Raw genomic sequence first — 22,951 nt, 5'->3', positions numbered from 1 at the left:
ATTTATATTTGATATAGTTAACGTATTATTGTTTAATTCAAATTAAACAATTTGGAGAGTTGAAAATATTTAAATATGATTAAATATTGGTCACATGAATAGGAATTCATGATCATGATTGATGTTACTTATTAATTTAATATTTGATGTTAAATTAATATTATTAATTACATTGTTTAATTAATTATTTGAAATTCATTTTATAATTTAATATATGATATTAAATTAATATATTAAAATATTAATTAATTATGATAATTAATTTGATTTTAAATTGATTTTAAAATTAAAATTATTTGAAATAATTTTATAAAAAAGCATTTAAATTTAATTTAGAAATTAAATTTAAATTGAATTTTAAGTTAGTGGGTTTTTTCCACATTTTGGATTTCTTTAACACCTCGAATCCCATTTAATTAGTACAAAATTTAGTGCTGTCATCTTGAAATTGATTTAATCCTGCATGATTTCTTCTTTAAATATGTTGAGATTTGAGTTCCTTTGGCTAGCTTGTGAAGCTGAATTTCTCTCTGAAAGTTCATTACATCAAAACACTCTCAACCTTTTTGTTTCCTTCAAATTCATTTCAAATTGTGATTCAATAATCTATTCTAAGGCCGAAGAATGGTGGGGAAGACTCTAATGGTGGTCCACGAAGGACAACTTCAATTTTGAGCTACTTCATGCTTAATCCTTCAATTAATGTAATTAAATTACTTATACTTGCATGTTCCTAACTCCATCAATGGCAAAGAAGAACAGTAATTCCCAAAAAAAAAAAAAAAAAAATCATAAACTCTTTATCTTCAACTAATTCTCTTCCATCCATTCTCGATTCACCTAAGAAATCTTCTAAAAACTACATCGCGTGCTATTTTTCTAAGAGATGTTGATGCTTACTTTTAGTCTGAGGGTTTAGTCCCTAATGAGGTTTTAAATTGGGCGTAATCGATAGAAATCTTTGCAATTGATTTGATAGATTTCAAATGAACACAAAAAAGTTTTAGTCTAAGGGTTTAGTCCCTAATGAGGTTGTTGCAAGGTTTGATATTGAAAAAAGTTTGATGGTCAGGGAGATTTCGTGCTCTGAATAGCTAAAATTAAAACTTTTCTTGGGCAGCAAAAGGCATCTAAAGCAATTCTTGATCCAGAAACACTACCATCAGAATTCATAGAAGATCATAAGGAAACTATGAATGAAGTTGCCTATGGAACAATCATTTTAAATCTAAGTGATAATGTGTTGAGACAAGTCTTAGATGAAGGTACTCCTTATGCTTTTTGGATAAAATTAGAATCTTTGTATCAGTTTAAAGATTTACCTAATAAAGCATTTGTAAGAGAACGTTTTTTCACATACAAGATGGATGCCTCCAAAACTCTTTCTGAGAATCTAGATGAATTCAGAAGAATCTCCTCCGAATTCAAGAAGATTGGAGATAAATTCGGAGAAGAAAATGAGGTATTCATATTTTTGAACTCGTTGCCAAAAAGTTACAAAAATGTGAAAGTTGCTCTTAAATATGGCAGGTAAACTGTTACTACTGAATTTTTGCCTTAAAAACTTGGGAACTTGAAATAAGTGTTTAGAAGAAAGAAAATATTAATGGTGAAGGACTGGTCTCTAAAGGGAAACCAACGAACAGTGGGAAGGACAACAAATCATAGCCTAATAATAAAGGAAAACATAAATTAAAGCGTGGTTACTGTATAAAATGATGGTCACATCAAGAAAGATTGTTGGTTACTAAAAAGGAAACAAAACTAGAAAAATAAAAACCAATAGCAAGGAGGAGCAGCAGTAGGGGAGAATGTACTGACTTTCAAAGATGCTCTTGCAACCTCAAATGAGAGGGGAACTCAGAACACTGAAGAAAGAGTTCAAGATTTGGTCCTAGGTTCAGGATGTTCTTTTCACATGACACCCTCCAAGGGTTGGTTTACAACCTACAAGCCATATAAAGGAGGATCTGTCTATATGGGCAATAACAATGCTTGCAAAATCATAGGCATTTGATCAATCGATCTATCTTAAAATAAAAGATGGATCAGAAAAGCTCACCAGAAATGTAAGACATGTTCCTACTCTAAAAAGGAATTTACTCTTATTAGGTATGTTGGATTCTATAGGGTGTGAATATAAAGGCATAGAGACACTCTTCAAATTCTAAAAGACTCCAAAGTTGTTCTAACACTAAAGAAAAGGCACGGTGTCTACATCATTAGTGATGTGAAGATGACTCACACTGCCTTTGTGGCTACACATGCAAATCATACAGAAGGAGAGCTATGGCACAAAAGAATGTCTTATATCAGTCAAAGGGTCTACAAATCTAGTCTAAGTAAGGTGTACTGCCTAAGAATGTCTGTGAAGAGCTGAAATTTTGTGAGCATTGTATTCTAAGTAAGGCAGTGAGACAGAGCTTCACTAAAGCCCAACATACTACTAAGGGAATACTTGATTACATACACTCTGATTTGTGGGTACCATCTCCAACTCCATCTTTGAGTGGATTATGGTATTTCTTAACCTTTACTGATGATTTTTCTAGAAAAAGATGGATATTTTTCTTAAAAGCTAAAGATCTAGTTCTAGAAAAATTTAAAGAGTGGAAACTTATGATTGAAAAACAATCTTCAAGAGAAATTAAATTTCTTAGAACTGATAATGGTTTGAGGTATTGTGGAGAAGAGTTTAATAAATTTTGCAGAGAAAATAGTATTACTAGGCATCGAATTGAAAGATGCACCCCACAGAAAAAGGGAGTTGTTGAAAGGCTCAATAGAACCATTATGGAACGTGTCAAATGCCTCTTATCAAATGCCTTATTATGTGAGAAATGGTGGGTAGAAGTAGCCTCTTATACTATCTTCACTCTAAATAAATGCCCACACTCTTCTTTTAATTTTCTAACTCCAGACGAGAAGTGGTGAAACCACCCTCCAAACCAAAATATGCTCAATGTTTTTTACGGTCAAGGTTATGTACATCAGTCCAAAGGGAAAATGAAGGCAAGGGCAGTAAAGTGTATGTTTGTTGGCTTCACTGAAGGTATTGAAGGCTACAGACTACGACATCCTATTGAGAAGATATGTGTTCATAGTAGAGATGTAATTAATCTTCAAGGAAGATGAAATGTTCATGCATAAAGAAATAAGTGCAGAACAGGTCTCTTAGGGTCATAATACTACCAATTTTGAAGTGGAGTTACCCTTAGAAAATGAGGGTTTTCTGACCTAGGAAGATATTGAAGATGAGTCACTTACTCAGACAACCAAGAAAAATGTATTATAGGATATCTCAGATACAAATAACCTAAAAAATTATCGGTTAGCCATAGACAGACAAAGAAGAAGAACAACACCTCCTATGAGGTATAACCAGGCTGTCTTTTCCTATAGGGAGGCAGATTTTGCTTGCATAACTTATGATGATGACATGGAACCGAGCACTTTTGAAGAAGCTATGAATGGACCTAATGCTCTTAGCTGGATTGAAGGAATGAATTATGAAATGCATTCACTAAATGTGAATGATACCTAGACTCTTACATCTATTCCTAAGGGCTTCAAACCAATTCCCTCTAAATGGATATATAGATACGAAGAAGGGATACCAGGAGTTGAACAACCTAGGTTCAAAGCAAGGCTAGTTGTAAAGGGGTTTTCTCAAAATGAGGGGATTGATTACACTAAAATCTTCTCTTCTGTTGTCAAGAACACCTCTATAAGGATGCTTTCATCCTTGGTAGTTCAAAACAACCTAGAACTTGACTAGATGGATGTGAAAACAACATTTCTACATGGTGAATTAACGGTGAAGATCTATATGAGACAACCCATTCACTACATCAAGCAAGGGGAAGAAGATCTTGTCTTTCAACTAAACAAATCCATATATGGATGAAAGCAAGCTCCCATGTGTTGGTATCAAAGGTTTGATGAGTTTATCCTGAGGATTGGATTCTTGAGAAGCAATTATGATAGTTGTGTTTACAGGGAGCTATATGTAGATGACATGCTCCATGCAGGGAGCTCTAAACGTGACTTGAATAAAATCAAAACTATGTTGAAAAGAGAATTGGAAATGAAAGACAAGAGAGAATCAAAGAAGATTCTTGGTGTAGAAATTATCAGAAATAGAAACAAGAATGAGTTGTCTAGTAGCCAACATAGCTAATGTTATAAAATCCTAAAGAAGTTCTGTAAAGAAGGGGCAAAATCTGTTATTGGTCCAATAGCTCATCACTTCAAATTGAAACAACAAAATCTCATACAGAAGATGATATTGAACACATAGACTATATGTCTAGAGTCCCTTATTCCCAACAATGGGAAGCTTAATGTATATGATGATTTCAACTAGACTAGACATAGCCTATGGAGCCAACTTAGTCAGTTGATATATGTCAAATCATGGGAAAGTACATTGGGAAGCCACTAATTGGATTATCAGATACCTTAATGGTACTAAAAAGGTTATACTCACTTACAAGAAGCAAAACTCCATTAATCCTACACTTATTGGCTATGTAGATGCTGACTATGCAGGTAATTTAGACAGGATAAGATCCTTATTTACATATTTCTTCCTATTGGAGCACAACCTATTAAGCTGGAACGCTTCTCTACAACCTGTTGTTTCTCTTTCAACAATAGAAGTAGAGTTCATAGCTTTATTTGAAGCAATTAAAGAAGCCCTATGGTTAACAAGACTTCTACAAGACATTAGAATACAACAAGACAGTATTGCCATTCTATGTGATAATTAGAACACCATATGTCTATAAAAACAAATTAAAATTCCAAAATAGGGCCAAACACATAGATATAAAGTATCACTTTGTATGAAATCAAATTAAAGAAGGAAACATCAAAGTGGAAAAAGTTCATACCGATGCCAACGCAACAGACATTTTGACGAAGCCTATATCCCAACTCAAACTCTTGAAGTGTTTGGAGCTAATAGGCTTCACCATACTTGAAAAAGATTGCATAATATGAGTGAAGGAGCAAATCAAATCTTACAACAAGGTGGAGATTGTTGAAGACAGAAGTAAAAGTTATAGTATGCCAGCATTTTATAAGAATCGGTCAATAACAAACTCTGTAACTAACTCATCATTCTCTCATATATATATATATATAAAGCTCAATATCCTAAATAATGAGTTCAAGAGAATGATTTAGAGAAAGAGAACACTTAGCTTATTTTTACTAAGAAGAAAGTGTACATGTTTATTATAAAAAATGTGTATAATTATCATAAGAAAATGTGTATTTATCATATTCATATCAAGATTTTAAATGTCAATATTGACAAAAATAAGTCAATGTTCAACTTTATATGAATGTTTATGTGAATATTGACAAAATGTTGGTGTCAATCGACTTTTTAGAGCATTTTCTTACTTCGATAAGTTTAAATTTATATTGTTGTCAATGTTAGGTTAACATCATAGATATTTTGTTGATATTATGTTATATATTTCTTCAATTTTTTTAAGATATAATACAAATGTTGAATCATTCTTCAGATTGATGTTGAACCTATAGACATAACAAAATATTGTGTTTACGTCAAAAATTTAAAACCTTGATCCACATATATACATAATACTCTATTACTAGTAATATATATCATGAAGATTGAGATAATTTCTTTGTTGTCCCACACTACTATTAGACCTTTTCTCTGTCTTCCAAAAACCCCCAAAATGGAACCATGCCCAACTTTCGTCTTTATATAAAAAGGCCTTAGCTAAGCCAAACCCTCAACATCAACATTCAACACAATTAACCATTCTTCCAACTATAGCTTACAAATATGGCATTTGCCAACATTCTCTCCTCTCTTTGTTTGTTGGCGTTAACCCTAGTCCTAGCTCCCATTGCCCCCATCAAGGGAAAAAGCTACCCACTATATAGCCGCTCACAACGCCATCCGTGCAGAGGTTGGCGTCCAGCCCCTCCAATGGAATGCCACTTTGGCTGCCTATGCTCAAAATTATGCCAACACAAAGATTGCCACTTGCTAAATGGAGCACTCTGGAGGATCCTATGGCGAAAACCTAGCAAATAGATACGAAGTGATGACAGTAGAGCCAACGGTGAGTCTATGGGCCGATGAGAAAAAACATTATGACTACAATTCTAATACATGTGTCAATGACTTTAGCCATTGCCTCCATTATACACAGTTGGTGTGGAGGAACACTAAATCTGTTGGTTGTGCCCAAGTGAAATGTCAAAACAATTGGATTTTTTTGATCTGCAACTATAATCCTCCAGGCAACTATATAGGCCAGCATCCATACTAACTTTATAGATGATTAATTATAGGGTTTATTGTTGGTTTTTTAATAAAGAAAAAAGACAAAATTAAATAGTCTTTTTCGTTATTATGTTATATTCTATCATATTAATTTTACTATTTCTGTATGCTAACTTTCTGGCTAGCCTTTGGACGTAGTACATGAATAATATTATTGTCAAAGTGAACATAACTTAATCAGCACTAATTGACGTATTACACTCTCTTTTTTAGAATTAGATGTTCAAATTCTCATTCATCAATTTCTTTGCTAAAAATTAATTTTAATTGAAACATAGCTCATTAATTTCATCTACTAGTTTATTTCATAAATTTTTGTAATCTTTATCGTCGGTCTAAAATAAAATTTCAAATGAATTAAAGGAGATTTTAAGGTACATTATATTGTACATAAAGATTTAAGGATATATATTATACAAAAGAAACATTGTTCACTTATGTCCACATACTATTGGAAAATTGGACCCGACAACAATATTTGAGGTTCCATTTTGATGAATAGCAAAAGTAGAAAAAAAAAAAAAAAATCGAATTCTAGCAAGTTTCATCTAATGCATGTATATGTGCTTTTCTAAAATCCTAAATTGTGTTTAACAATATGTATTACACCATAATTAAATTTTACCCTTCCTATATTTTAATATAAAAAAATCACATTATAGTCTACAAAAGTCCCTCTTATTTGTCTGAATTTAAGAAATAATAAAAAAAAAAATTCTTTTCAAACACGTTTATATCAATTTTTCATTTTTTTTTATTTTTTATTTTTACAAATCTCATATCATCCTTATTATTACTGTTTTCATTATTTCTTTTTGTATTTTTTTACTCTCGTGTTGTCTTTATTGTTCCATTTTTTCCTTCTTTTTTTTTTCTTTTTACTTTTTTTTTTGTTTCTTCTTCTCAAATTCCTCAAAATTTATCGGAAAATGAGTGCGATAACGCTCCCGACCTGCTTTCTTTCTCATAGTTATTGCCTAGAAACTCAATGTTTGATGATTTATCTTCTTTATCATATCTATATGTTTAATCTCTCATCCTGTGGTTGTTATTGCTTCTGCAAAAAATTTTCATTTAATAACTTGATTTTCTTCAAACACTTCCTAGAAATTTTCTTTGAGAGGAGCAGATATTTGTGACGTGCAATCTTCATGCAAGCTATTTGATTTTTTTGCTCAGAAGAAAATGTACACATGAACTATCGGAAATATGTATTAGCATATCCAACATCAAGGTTTTAAATGTCAATGTTGACAAAATTATGTTGATATTTCAACTATAGATAAATATAATGACAATATCGACAAAATATTGATGTCAATTGACTTTTTAGAGCATGTTTTTTTTTACTTTGGTAAGTTCAAATTCATATTATTATTATCATTAGAGTTACATTAGTGATATTTCGTTGACATCATAGTTGCATATTTCATCGGTTTTTTTAAGCTTAAAAAAATTGATGAAATATGCAACTATTAGACCTAAGATATAATATAAATGTTGAATCATCCTTTATATTTAAGTTGGACTAATAAACATAAGGAAATATTGCGGATATGTTAAAAGAAATATAAAACCTTAATCCTTATTAGTAATATATATTAACGAATTAGTTATGAGAAATGATTGAGAATTTCTTTATTGTCCCACAATACCACTAGACCGTTGCTTTGTCGACCACACACTATCATTTGGAACTCTTTTACTTGGTAATAACATCAGTAAAATAATAGATTTATTTGTTTATTTATTTTTAGAAATTTGATCAATCAACATTATATTTCAAGTTGAGATGATTTAGAATTATTTTTAAACATTTTTTCTTTCTTAAAATTTAAAATTCCAAATTTGCATTTTGATTAATATCATTGATTAGACTGCATCGTTATTATCGTATTATATTAAAACAATAACATACATTGAAATGAAACCCATTATTTTTCTTTTACTAAAAAATCTTTGTCAAAATCTTTAAATGAAAAGTTCTATGTGCTATCTTTCAAATTTTTTAAAACCTTAAAATTATGTTTAAAACAAAATACAAAATTATTATCAAATTAGAATATAGGTTATCTTTTATTAATTCTAAAACTTAAAGAACATTATATATATAAAATATCTCATAGTACTTTTTTTTCTTCAAGTTTAATAGCATGGAAATGATAGATTTGTGTTGGATTGTGGCAAAATATTAGAAGAGCGTGTCTAAAATATTAAAAAAGTGATGGACTCCTAACATTATAAAAAAGTTATGTCTTTGGGTCAACCACAGTTAGAAATACTTTAAGTTTAATTGTGTTAAATTTCCTTTATATTCTCTAGGTTGAGAGTGACATTAAAGAGTATGAGTAGTACAACAATTTTGAAAGAGTACTCTTGAAATAGTGATTAGGGAGAGAATTATTTTGTGCAATTAAAATAATTTTTAACATAGGTGAAATCTTTTTGGTCCATAATTTATTCGTTAGTATGGAGTTTTTCCATGTTGATACTTGTGTTCCCAGATTTATTGTCTTTTTATTAATTTCTCTATTATTTTTCTGCTTATTTCCTGGACAATTTGAAACTCTATTATATTTCGATTAAGAATATGTGTGAGTGACAATTATTGTCTTGATATGAACTTAACACTTGCTAAATGAGGAATATAATTGATCAACAAACCTTTTTTCCCCAGGATTTTAATAAATTTTTGTGTAATGTTTGTCAATTGAAATAACCTTGTAAAATGGAATGATATTGATTGGTAAAATAATTTAATTTAATAGATTGTTATTCCCTTTCAAGAAAGACAAAAAGAATCTACACTCGAAAAGTACAGTCAAACCGAGTTATTATACTGAGGTATTAGGAAAATTCCATGTTTCAAGATGAAAGACTACAAATATATATATGTATATAATAAAATAATAATAATAATAATAATAATAATCAAATTAAAGTACTCATGTTATAAGCTTTCCTATGAAATGTCACCATCTTGTTTACTTGGAAAAGTAGAACAAAAGAAACAAAAATGCAGAGAGGAATTGTCTTATAATTATGGTTGTCCATCATTTTGATGTAGTAAGATCATGAATAAATCATTGAAAAACATAAGGGGATGAGCAGGTTTGTGGATTTTGTATTCCCAAAATGATGGGTCTCACATTCGTACATTGAGATGTAATGGAACCTTCTTTTCCATTATAAACGAGGTCAATGTTAGTTACTTTTACTTCGTCACATGGCAAGTCGATACTACAAACAAGTTTGACCGCCATTGGAGTTGCAGAAGTTCCTACAATATTCTTGAAGCTCACTTTACTAATCTTAATCTTTGACAGAATCTAAAAAATTAAAATGAAAAGTTTATTTGTGAAGTCGACATGAAGAATTTCAAAAACAAAGTCTTGAGAATGATCAATACATTGCGATTGCACTGATTCCATGGGCAGTACTCTTGGTCTATGAGAATTGGGTTGCTAACATTCACCATTTTAATGTCTGAAAAATGCATGTTGTGGCAGTGCCGGCAACAGGAGAGGCTGACCATGTTTTGATCCTAACACCATTAGTGGTGTTCATTATGGTGCAGTTATTCACTACGACACCTTCAATGGCTTCTTCATTAGTGTATTTTCCAAGACTTCCTATGCTTATTCCATGTCCAGGCCCGCATGTAACGTTGGTGACTTTTACTCGTTTGCTTCCATCTCCAAGGGAGATGCAATCATCTCCTGTTGCGGTTCGAGACTTTGTGATTGAGATTCCAATCGATCGACCAATGTAAATTCCATCCGTGTTGGGACTATTTTCTGGTGCAATTATGTTGACACCATGGAATGTAAGGTTGTTGCATCCTAGGATGTTGATATCAAATTTCTTGCTATCAAGTGATGTTATTCTCTTCACAATTGAATTGGTAATGAAGTTGAACCTTAAACTCTGCTCATTTAATATGCAATATGTCATGTCAGAGCAAGGGTGAAGCCACAAATTTTTACAGGGAAGGACAAGATAATGATCAATTTTTTTTTTCAATATATAATTTTTATACTTTCAAAATTTAGCACCTAGTTAATGTTTGTAACGGTTAAAATTTATTTCTAAACTTAATTCCTTAAATATTATCATAAGTATTTACCATTTTGTTGTGACCAATGAGATTGGAAAGAAAAATAATGCAAGGTATATAGAGCTTACAATACGGAGATCAACACAATTTATGTTTTTATGGCAATCATTCTTTTCCCAACCTGCCTTTCCTTGACCATCAAAAACTCCTCCGCCTGATAGTGTCAATCTATCAACATATGCAAAAGTAATCCAACTATCACCTTGAGGGTGTTTTGGAGCTTGCAATGTTCCTCAAGTTGTATTTCAATAGGGCTCTTACAAGGGCCTTTAAATTTTCCTTCACTTACTTTAAATGTTCCTTTTGGAATTACTACCGCACTTGGACGAAAAGATGCACATGCGTCATTCCATGCATCTTTCAAAGCCTATGTTTGACAAGTAACAAAAATTAGCAAAGACAATTTATCAATTCAATAAGTAATCACTTCCACATTCATTTTATTGTGTGTGTTACCTCAGTGATATCAACACCAAGTCCAATGTCTCAACTTTAAATGATAACAATGACATCAATAATATAGTAGTCAAGAAACTCGATTTAATCACACCCATATCGTCTTTTTTTCTCTTTTAACTTATTCTTTATGTAAGATGTTTGAAAATTTATATACAATTGATGTTTTATTTTGCATTCAAAACTCTATATATATCAATCGAAGAATAAAAGATAAGTTGCAATGAAACTAAAAGATGTTGTGTAGGTTGTGAACTTGATGTGTGACATATTATTAACTCGCCATCCCTATTTTTTAATCTAAACACAAATTGATAACTAAAATTTGTTTATTGTTTGACAGTTATTTCATCAAGGGTGTGTTGCAAAAGTATACTTCCCTCACTCACCCAATAACAAATTTATTTTAGAAACTAAACATTGGCCAAAACAAAACAAAAGCTTTTTGTGGCCACAAACTAATTGTAGCCTAATTAAAATATGAAAAAACATACGTGTTTATAACAAACCCTGAATAATGATGAATTTTGATTATTATATTGTTATGTTATTGAGCAGCATTTAGGGCATTCATTAACTTTATGGTTAGTAAAGAAAACCGAATTTGTAGAAATTTTGAAAAGATATAAGATTTGGGAAGATTACATACAAAATCAGCAAATCTTTGTGTGTAATTTGGTTAGATGTACTGTGAAAATCCAAAACAATCAATAAGTTATAAAAAGTTTTTTTTTTTAACTAAATCTCGGTGGTCAATCTCCAATGAGATGAACCGAGAAAAACTATTCTAATTAGTTTTAAAAAAGAGTGCTAGTTTTGTAATGTGAAATCTTAAAAATGTTATTTATCATAATTTCCTTACTTTTGTTTATAAAGATGACAAAAACATTAAAATTTGGACCAAAAAAATAAATCCATTCATCACCCTAAATTTTCTTTAAAATGTAAAATTGGAACATTTTAGGAAAAGAAAACACACAACAAACGAAAGCCATGATTCAACTCTTCAAAATGCTACAAGCTAGCATATAATTATCCTTTTCTCGATAGCTCATATGATAAATAAAAGATGTGGCTTTTTAATTGCTTTCTACACATGTTTTAATTTTGGATGTGCTTTCCATGCATACCACCAAATCACAGAGATTGTGGCTAAAACCATCAATATAAATCTGTTCCAAATCTGTTTTTCAACAAAAGATCCTTATTTTAGCATGATTTACTCTAAGACTATTTGATAACATTCTCGTTTCCTATTTTTCGTTGCTTGTTTTTTCTTTCATGTTTCCTCTTTTCTAAAAACAGGAATATGTTTGATAATTATTCCCGTTTTTTGTAATTTGAAATAAAGAAATAGAAACATAAACTTGTTTGATAACTATTTCTTGTTTCTTGTTTCTTGGTTTTTTTTTCCGTATTTTTTTTAACAATGTAATATAAAAAGAAGATATGTCATACATTAAACATTGAAAAAAAGATATTATTCCCATTCTCGGTTATTTGAAATAAAGAAATAGAAACATAAACTTGTTTGATAACTATTTCTTGTTTCTTGTTTATTGTTTTTTTCCTTATTTTTTTTAACAATATAATATAAAAAGAAGATATGTCATACATTAAACATTGAAAAAAAGATATTATCAAAAGTTTATATCATATAATACAAGTAAGACTAGGCCTCGATGACAACAAAATATAATAACGAAGTTGTATCCTAACCTTCATATGTTGCCCAAATTTGATCAGCACTGTCATCTCTAACTCAAGTTATTATGTAATTGTCGTTGTTGTAAAACATTAAAGTTAAGTTAAATGAGTGTCTTAGTTAACAAAATTTATATAAAATTCTACTCGGTTTTAGATATACTAAAAACATTAGAATTGAAATAATATATAAACATGCATATTGTAAAAATTAATATTCAAAGAAGTGTAAAAAAAATTAATAAAGAAAATAAATAAAATATAAAAGATGAAACATAAATATAAAAAGAGAAAAAAAAAAAAAGTGCCCAACATAGGAGTTGAACACACAACCAAGAGGTGAAAGGATGGTTTGATAAATAAAAGAAACAATATCATATAAATTAGAAACACTACAAGAAATTCGGGCTTTAATGTAGGTTGGAAAAAGCGAAATCGGATGTATAATATCGATTTTTTTTTTAAGAAAAAGATCTTTAATGTCGGAAGATGGGCTTTAATGTCAGTTTAAAACTGACATTAAAGGTGTAATGTTTTTTTTTTCTTATTTTATTAAATAATAAAACTCTATATCACCGCCTTCTTCTCTCTTACGCCCAAACCCTATCTCGCTCGTGCCCGTCCTTCACCCTTCTTCGCTCATTCGTCGATCTCCTTCACGCCGTTGCTCGTCCATGTCCGTCGATCTCCTTCACGTCGTGTCTGTTCCGTCGATCTCCTTCTCTTCCGTGAGAGGTGATTATTTAAACCTCTGATCATTTGCAACTTCTCTTCCATTTATATTGATCTCCTTCATGCCGTCGATGTGAATGAGGACTGTAGACCTCATAGTCTCCGACGTTGAATGAGGCAAGTTTGAGCAGTGTTGGAATTTTGATATATTTTTTCATTAGTTTATCAATTCCCCCAATTTTTGCTGTTTAATTTCTTTTTTCCTTTCCATATACATTCTTTCACAAAACCATTTATAGGGTTATTCTAAATAATCTTTTATTTCAAATGATAAAAGCAACAAGTGAAAAATTCGATACAATGTAAACTATATACATGTTTGTAAGCAAATTTCTTTTGAATTCATTGTTTAGCTTGTAAAATGAGTTTATTATGTTGATGACATTTTGTTCATTTGATTTTGGTTGCTACAGTTTTTCAAGGATAGAACCAAAGGGGAAGAGGAAATTTTAATAAGAGTGTTAATTACTCAACAGATGATGTATATTTTACTTTTTCTTATATAAATTCGCAATTTCTATAGATTATGTTGATGGCATTAATTTGACTTCTCAATTGTTGTTTGTGATAATGTCTGACTGAATAAAACCCAATAGTTTCAGTAGAGAGAGTGTGAGATTGTTGGATGGTTAGGGTTGATAATTGAAGTCATTTTTAGCTTGCCCACTTAAGGAAATGACATCTCCCAAACTTATAGATTAACCCCTCTAGTCATTGAGACATGTTCAAGCTTTTACTTCTAAGTTGTAATTATTTCTTGTTTATACTTCTTCTTCTCTCCTTTCATATATATTTTTTTTAAGTTTATTTTCTTGTTTAATCCTCTCCTATTGGGATGTTCTGCAAACTACTAAATCAAATACATAAATTGACATCCAATTCTCTCTCTCTCTCCATAAACTTTTTCAGTGTCAAGCTGGTGGTGTGTCGAGAATTGGATTCTCCTCCACCTCATTGGGAAGCCTTGGTTTTATTTATTTGAGTTTGTATTGACTTAATTCTATTATGTTAATGGTTGTTATAGATAAGATGGTTCAAAACTAGTAGGATAATTTTGATTCCTTTTGCTAAATGATGGAGAACTCTGATGATATTGAGGCTTGAATTCAGCAGACTCTAAATCTTTGTTTGGTTTTTGTAAGTCATTATCAAGTGTGAGCTACAAAATAGGAATAATTATCAAACAAGTCAGTTTCTTAAAGAACAAGAAATAAAAAAAATCCTAAACACGAACGTTATCAAATACGCCATCATTTTCCAATTTCATTCTCTTCATTCATCATAGTCATCATAACTTTGCACACACTTTCCTTTGTAAATCATTCATTTTCTTCTTTTTTTCTCCACCTCCACTCCAACCCGAAGATTGTTTCCCATCATCCTTGCCATTGATAATTTGATCAGAAAATCATGCAAGAACACCAATTTGACACTTATTCACCAATGCCTCCTTTAAAGAATTAGAATCATAATGAGTAACAAGCATCCTAAAATTTTAATGTGTTATGTTACACAGAGCACAGATATTAAACAAGACATCTTAGTAATCACAGACACAATAACAAAATAACAAACAATAAATCACGAAACGAAGACTCTGAGTTTGGTAACTCAGTTTATCGATATACCACCTAATATGAAAAAGTTAAGCCTTTGCAGGTGGATATCTATTATTATTAATTAGTAATTTATCAATTAGGGGTAACTAAGAGAATAAGGCTAGAATACAAAAAACTTCTTATTGTCTCAAATAGTTATAGTTGGTAGCAATCTCTCTATCTAGAATATTTGTTAATCTATACACAAGGTCTATTACAATATGTACCGCTAGTTCATGCTTGAGTTAGTCCCCTTCCTTATTGGTATTGGTGTTCCAACATTTATGAACCCTATATTAATTAGTTTCCTTTTGTTCTCTTGATTGCAATTTTATGATGATCTTTTGTTTCTTCTTGAGATTTCGTTACAATAAGATTTCTTCTATTCATCTTTCTTTTTAACTGAATAAATCTAGCTTCCATTAAATGGGTATAGAAGTGCATTTATTTTCATCTCCATTATGCTTTATTTCTTGGAAAAAAGTTTTGGACCTCTGTGATCTTTTGCAATACATGTGTTGCAATAATGTTGTAATTTTTTGTATTTATAATTTGATAGTATTCTAATACATGATAGTCTCTTTTGGGACTTCTTTGAATGTCGTTTGATTCATGTACTATTGTTTATTAATTTGGATTCTTTGAGTTTGCCCAAGAATTCACTTGGTGACATTGATGACTATATTCTGGTTAGTTTCTTTTTTGTTACTGATTCTTCTTCTTCTATCACTGCACATACTTTAGTTTTTCTTATTAAATGTGTTGGGTGATGAGCCACTGAATCTTTGAATTTGAAGGTGTTATGCTTTTTTTTTTTAATCACATGCATATTTTCTTATTATCTAGGTTTCCATATCTACTTATATAAATCATATGTGATGGTGTTTAGATGCTTGATTTGATCATTATTTTCTCTTTTAATTTGAGCAGTTTTCTATATTTCAAGATGATGGTAAATGAATGGGTTTTAACTTTGAAGGAGCGAGATAAGTGATTACTTTTGATTTATAATGCCCACAAGTTTACGGGATCTGAAATTTACGGGCTTAAGTATACAATGTACCTAGTTTGGTATACAATGTACCTAGTTTGGCATACAAAGTTTTAGGTAAATGGGTGTTTTTGCTTGAAGATTTTGAGTGTTGTAATTTGCAGTTTTCTCCACTCCAAGCTTTGTAATATTTAAGATAGATTCCTTTTAGTCCCTCATTGTTCTCTTTTTCATGGTTATGTATGAGGGAAGGGAGGGGTTGGGCAACATGATGTTTGGGAGAAATGATATAGGTAAAATACTTATTAAAATTTACTATTTATGATTTTTTTTTTTTATTGGAAACAAACATGATTAGTAGCATTCTTGTATCAAACAGATGTTGGAGTTCTATTTTTGTTTTTTTACTCATCAGTTATTGGTGATTTGCTAACAGGGAGTTAGCCTACTCCACACAACATGTGGGAAGGCAAACTGTGTAGCACCCAAGGCATTTATGTTGGATCTAAAAGCTTGTAAGCCATTATTTTTTATAAATTTTATTATATAGTTATTAGAATGCCTTTTGGTGGTCAATCACAAGAGTTATGATGGTGCTATTGCATACGTGTGGTCCGTGTAATCCTTGTGTTGATGGTAGGATATCTTTTTTTATGAACTTGATCTCACCACTTTGTATAGTAAGACATAAACCTTTTGTCATGTTTTCATAAATTTACATCTAGTTTAGCTTTTTCTGTTGCATTTTCTATTCAAATTTGAAATGCTATCAACTCCAAGCTTAGGTGCAAAATATGACCGATGCATGGTGAGTGATTTTTCATTCGCCTTCATGTTTTCATAAATTAGGCACTTCTCCTCTCCTATTGCATGTATTATGTTGTCCCAGATGACAAGATCTTCACGTTAACAATCACAAAAAACTTAGATATAATGGTCAATAACAATTCAAGAGTCTGAATGCACATATGAGGTATAACTAGGTTGCCTTTTCCTATAGGGAGGCAGATTTTGCTTGCAAAACTTATGATGATGACATGGACCTGAGCATTTTTGAGGAAGCTATCAATGGACCTAATGCTCGTACCTAGATTGAAGCAATGAATGATGAAATGCATTCACTAAATGTGAATGATACCTAGACTCTTACATCTATTCCTAAGGGCTTCAAACAAATTCCCTCTATGGGGATATACAGATACGACGAAGGAATAACAGTAGTTGAACAACCTAGGTTCAAAGCAAAGCTAGTTGCAAAGGTGTTTTCTCAAAAGGAGGAGATTGATTACACTAAAATGTTATCTCCTCTGGTCAAGAAAACCTCTATAAGGATGCTTTTATCCTTGGTGGTTCAAAACAACCTAGAACTTGACTAATTCGATGTGAAAACAGCTTTCTACATGGTCAATTAATGGTGAAGATCTATATGAAACAACTCACTGGCTACATCAAGCATGGTGAAGAAGATCTAGTCTTTCAACTAAACAAATCCATATATAGATTAAAGTAAGCTCCAAGGTATTGGTATCAAAGGTTTGATGAGTTTATCCTGAGGATTAAATTCTTGAGAAGCAACTATGATAGTTGTGTTTACATCAACTCAAATTTCTTCAAAGACAAAGTCTACTTACTCCTATATGTAGATGACATGCTCCTTGCATAGAGCTCTAAAAGTGACTTGAGTAAACTCAAAACTATGTTGAAAAGAGAATTTGAAATGAAAGACATGGGAGAACCAAAGAAGATTCTTGGTGTTCAAATTATCAGAAACAGAAATAAGAATGAGTTGTCTATTAGCCAACATATCTAATGTGATAAAATCCTAAAGAAATTCTATAAAAAAAAGGGCAAAATTTGTTACTGCTCCAATAGCTCATCACTTCAAGTTCAAACAACAAATTCTCATAAAGAAGATGATATTGTACACATAGACTATATGTCTAGAGTCCCTTATTCCCAATAATGGGAAGCTTAATGTATGTGTTGATTTCAACTAGACAAGACATAGCCTATGGAGCCAACTTAGTCAGTTGTTATATGTCAAATCTTGGGAAAAGATATTGGGAAGCCACTAATTGGATTCTTAGATACCTTAATGGTACTAAAAAGTCTATACTCACTTACAAGAAGCAAAACTCCACTAATCCTACACTTATTGGCTATGTAGATGCAGACTATGTAGGTGATTTAGACAGGAGAAGATCCTTATCTGGATATTTCTTCCTATTGGGGCACAACCTATTAAGCTGGAATGCTTCTCTACAATATGTTGTTTCTCTTTCAATAATAGAAGCAGAGTTCATAGCTTTATCTGAAGCAGTTAACGAAGCCCTATGGTTAACAAGACTTCTACAAGACATTGGAATACAACAAGACAGTTTGCCATTCTATGTGATAATTAGAGCACCATATATCTGGAAAAAAAAATTACAAATCCACAATAGGAGCAAACACATAGATATAAAGTATCACTTTGTAAGAAATCAAATTGAAGAAGGAAACATCAAAGTGGAAAAAGTTCATACCGATGTCGACGCAGCAGACATTTTGAGAAAGCCTACATCCCAACTCAAACTCTTGAAGTGTCTAGAGTTGATAGGCTTCACCATACCTTAAAAAAATTGCACAACTTGAGTAAGGGAGCAAATCTAATCTTACAGATACTTTCAAGGTGGAGATGGTTGAAGACAGAAGTAAAAGTTATAGTATGAAAGCATTTTAAAAGAATCAGTCAGTAACAAACTCTGTAACTAACTCCTCATTCTCTCATATATATGAAGCTCAATATCCTAAATAATGAGTTCAAGAGAATGATTTAGAGAAAGAAAACACTTAGCTTATGTTTGGATGTAGGCCTTGTTGCCGAACAACTATAAATCATCTTCTCCTTCGATTCTCTCTTCATCATCACCTACATGCAAAGAAATTTTTAATGAAACTTTAAACAATCTTGATTATCAAAGATAAGAGCTGAAGAACATTGAGAGAGAGAGGAAGAGAGAATCGATTTTAACTTAAAGAAATATGATCTGAAAATGATAAAGAGTTGTTTGTTCTTTATGGCTTCACTTCTATCACATATTAAATCAGACTTCTAATTCTTTCGGTCATCAGCAGATTTGGGCCATTCCTTCGACCAACATAAGCCCATTATCTCATAATGTGCCACTGCTACAGCCTTGAATGTCCTTCCACATTGTTGGTTCACTTTGTTTTGCATCTCCATCTTGTCTGGTGTGTGGTTGCAGAACAAAGTGAACCAGTATTAATTTATAAGGAAATTATAATGGAAAAAATGACTGTGGATTACATATTGGTTTGGTATCATTAGGGGTAGGTGTGTGATGGTGGATATCACGTATGGATTTTTTTTATAGCCTTGATTGAAGTAATCACGGTCTTTTTTTGGTTGAAGTAAAGTAAATAAGGAGATGCTTTTAAATTCATGTTAAGCTAAGCTATGCTTACTAATATTTCTGCGCAGTGTAGTAACAGTAGAAGTACTTGAATGAAAATAAAAAAAGAAGAAGAGAAAAAAGTAGAAAGAACAAACAACAAAGAAATTATAGTGGTTCAATCTCAAGATGAGATTTACATCCACTGTGAAAGGTCACTCAATCTTCTTTACTGATATTCATAATAAGAATATAGAGGAATTCCTTTTGGAAGAGGAAATACAAAGTCGAAGCTCACAGCAACAAGAAGAAAACACTTAAATAGCCAATGCTTCAAAGTTGCATACTCATACTCGCTCCTCGCTAGCTCCTTATTTGCTTACTTTCTACTCACCTGAATGCTTGCTTGCTTACTCGCTTACTCGCTTACTCCCTACTCACCTGAATGCTTGCTCGCTTACTTGCTTCTCCCCTGAATGCTTGCTCAACCTGCCATTTAATAACATCAGGAGAAATACTTCAGTTGGGACAACTTTACGCACGGAAAATATCCCTGGAAGAAGAAACGAATTCAGGTGAAAAACCTCAATCAATCAGCCAATCCCTTGTAGCCTTCTGTAACAAATTTGGAGAGGAATATTCCTTCTTCTAGCTCATTCAAAAACTGCTTGAAGATGGGCCTAATAAAAACAATAACTATACTTTTCCCTGCAAACTACAAAGAGTATAGCATGCCCGTTAAGAAGCCAAATTAATGTGCTGAAAAGAAGACAGGCCCATTGAAAATAATAAAGGGCCCAAATGTATTAGGCTAGCAAAAAACTACAATAATTCTCCATCTTCCTACATAATACATCAGTAAGAAAAATTTAAGACCTTTCCCAATAACAGTATTCACAAGAACCAACCTTGAGAGCCTCCAGACAACTCTCAGGTTTATGTGCAAGTAAAGTCTTTGTCAAAGCATCAGCTGTATTTTCAGAGGATGAAATTTTCTCAATCCTTACCATTCCTTCTACAATTACATCTCAAATGAAATGGAACCTAACATCCATATGTTTTGTTCTTTCATGGTAGGCCTGATTCATTAACAAAAAAACTGCACTTTGGCTATCACAAAAAATCACCAAATCATCCTTTAAGTAAATCTAAAATTCTTCTGCTAACTCATTAAGCTAGATAGCTTCTTTAAATGCTTCAGCTAGAGCCATGTATTTAGCTTCTATGGTTGATAAAGCAACCACTGATTGTAAAGATGATTTCTAGCTCATTGTGTTGCCATAGAACTTGAAAACTAAACCAGACAAATATTTTCTTTTGTCTCTATCTGTTGCATAGTTTGCATTCACAAAGGCTGTGAGAACATCTTGATTACTCAAGTGTTTAGTATATAATAGCCCATATGATAAGGTTCCTTTAATATATCTCAGGATCCACTTGACTGCTTGCCAATAATAACTCCTTCGATCAACCATATATCTACTGACAACACTTAAACAATGAGTTAGATCTCGTCTAGTATAGACCATAGGGTACATGAAACTTCCTACAACATTAGCATGTGGTACAACTTGTATTTGATCTCTTTCATCCTCATATTTTAGGGCATGCTGAAGGGATAACTTAAAATGATATGTAAGAGGTGTTATAACTGATTTAGATTCATTCATTCTAAATCTTGTAAGCAACTTATTGCAGTATGCTTCTTGAGAAAGTTTCATACTACCAACATCTATGTTTCTATCAATTGTTATCCCTAGTATTTTCTTTGTAGGTCTAAGTTATTTCATGCCAAATACCCCTTTTAAGTCATTTTTTAGCTTATTCACCTCTTGTCTATATATGCTTTCTACTAGCATATCATCAACATATAACAATAAGAAAATAGAATGTCTTACTACTTCATGTCTAAAGTATACACAATGATCCAACATACTTCTTTTAAAACCACATGACAACATATATGAATCAAACTTAACATATCATTGCCTAGGTGCATGCTTTAGACCATACAAGGATTTTTGAAGAAGACATACCCTTATTTTCAGTTCCTGCTTCTATAAATCCAGATAGTTTCAGACAAGTCTCCATGCAAGAAGACATACCCTTGTTTTTAGCTACATGTTATACTTAGTAACCAATGATAATAGCATTCTGATGGAGGTGTGTCTCACTATGGGTCAAAATATTTTGTTATAGTCTACCCCTTCATTCTGATTGAATTCTTTATCAACAAGCCTTGCTTTATACCTTGGTGAATCTTTATTTTGAATTTTTTGTTTGAGCTTGTATATTCACTTACATCCAAGCATCTTCTGCTTATGTGATTTGTCCACCAATTTCCAAGTTTTATTCTTGATTAAAGAGTCCATTTCTTCTTGCATTACTCGCTGCCATGTGAGTTTTTCTTTAGAATTTACTGCTTCATCAAAGGTCAGTGGTTCATTATCAGCATCTTCCAGCTTAGTGCATAATGCACTGTGAATTATATGAGCATCTACATACCTAGAAGGTGGCCTAATCTGCCTTCTCCGTCCGTCTCTAGCCAGAATATATGACTGAAGATCATCTCCTTGAGAAGTTTCTGCTTGAATTGTGTCCACCTGAGAGTTTTCTTCTATATTTTCCTGGTTCTTCGATTCATTTGAAGTATGACTTAGTACTTCAAACTCAATATAAGTTTCAGATGCTACCTCTGACTCTTGTGCAATCTTATTCTCTTTGTTGGTTGATGTCATCTTGGTCTCATCAAAGGTTACATCCCTATTAATGATGTATTTCTCTTGTCTTTCTTTAACACACCATAGTTTATAGACTTTTATACCTTTAGGATAACCCATTAAAAGACACTTCTTAGCACGATTGTCTAACTTTCCCTCTTTGAAATGTGCATATTACAACACACCTAAAAATCCTCAAGTTAGATAAGTCTAGTGGATGTCCTGTCCATTTTTCTATGGGAGTTTTAAACTTTATAACTGAAGAAGGACTTCTATTAACAAGGTAAGTGGTTGTTTCCAATGCTTCCCTAAAAAATTCCTTGGTGGGTTAACATTTGACATGAGACATCTTACCTTTTCCAGCAGTGTACGATTCATCTTTTTAGCTAGGCCATGATTGATTTCTGATGTTGTTCCGAGCAAGCCTTGCTTGAAGAGATGTTTTAAACCATTCTCACTGATGTGCCCCAACCTCCATATTCTTGCTTATATGTGATGTTTCTGTGAAGCAACTGATGAGGCACCAATAACAGTATTTCCCTCTAAAACATATAGTCCTTATCGAAGCTTTCTTCATAGTTTCACCATACTACTTTTATGACGTTTAAGGTACCATTCTCAAGTCTACAAGAGTCTTATGCAGTGTCAAAAACTCCAAGAGAAAGAAGATTTCTCTTCAAATCAGGAACATAACTTACTGAGGTGAGTTCCATGATCTGTCTATCAAACATTTTCACCAACACTGTTCCAACTGCTTCAACATTGCATTCTTGATGATTTCCTAGAAGAACCTTTCCCCCATTGATCTCCTTGAACTATTGAAACCAATCTCGGTTTGGACTCATATGAAAAGAACATCCGGATTCAATAATCCATTCTGATTTGAACTTGCCATCTGAAATAG

The 22,951-nt window shown here is 31.9% G+C and overlaps 1 protein-coding gene and 1 pseudogene across 1 annotated transcript; one reads left to right on the top strand and one right to left on the bottom strand.

The window, feature by feature from the left end:
* The first annotated feature begins 5,649 nt into the window (after positions 1–5,649).
* Positions 5,650–6,320, top strand: LOC120078699 (annotated as a pseudogene).
* A 3,097-nt stretch (positions 6,321–9,417) lies between these two features.
* LOC120077314 (exopolygalacturonase-like) lies at positions 9,418–22,167 on the bottom strand. Its single transcript, XM_039031198.1, is given in 9 exon segments — positions 9,418–9,663; positions 9,744–9,838; positions 9,841–10,261; positions 10,520–10,686; positions 10,689–10,818; positions 19,769–19,816; positions 20,236–20,342; positions 21,364–21,444; positions 21,630–22,167. Coding segments are annotated over 9 exon segments (1,833 nt in total).
* Between the last annotated feature and the right edge of the window lie 784 nt (positions 22,168–22,951).

This window comes from Benincasa hispida, chromosome 5 (assembly GCF_009727055.1).
Source record: "Benincasa hispida cultivar B227 chromosome 5, ASM972705v1, whole genome shotgun sequence".
Taxonomy (NCBI): Eukaryota; Viridiplantae; Streptophyta; class Magnoliopsida; order Cucurbitales; family Cucurbitaceae; genus Benincasa; species Benincasa hispida.
Note: the sequence above shows the minus strand (reverse complement) of the source record. Positions and strands in the feature narration are given on the sequence as shown.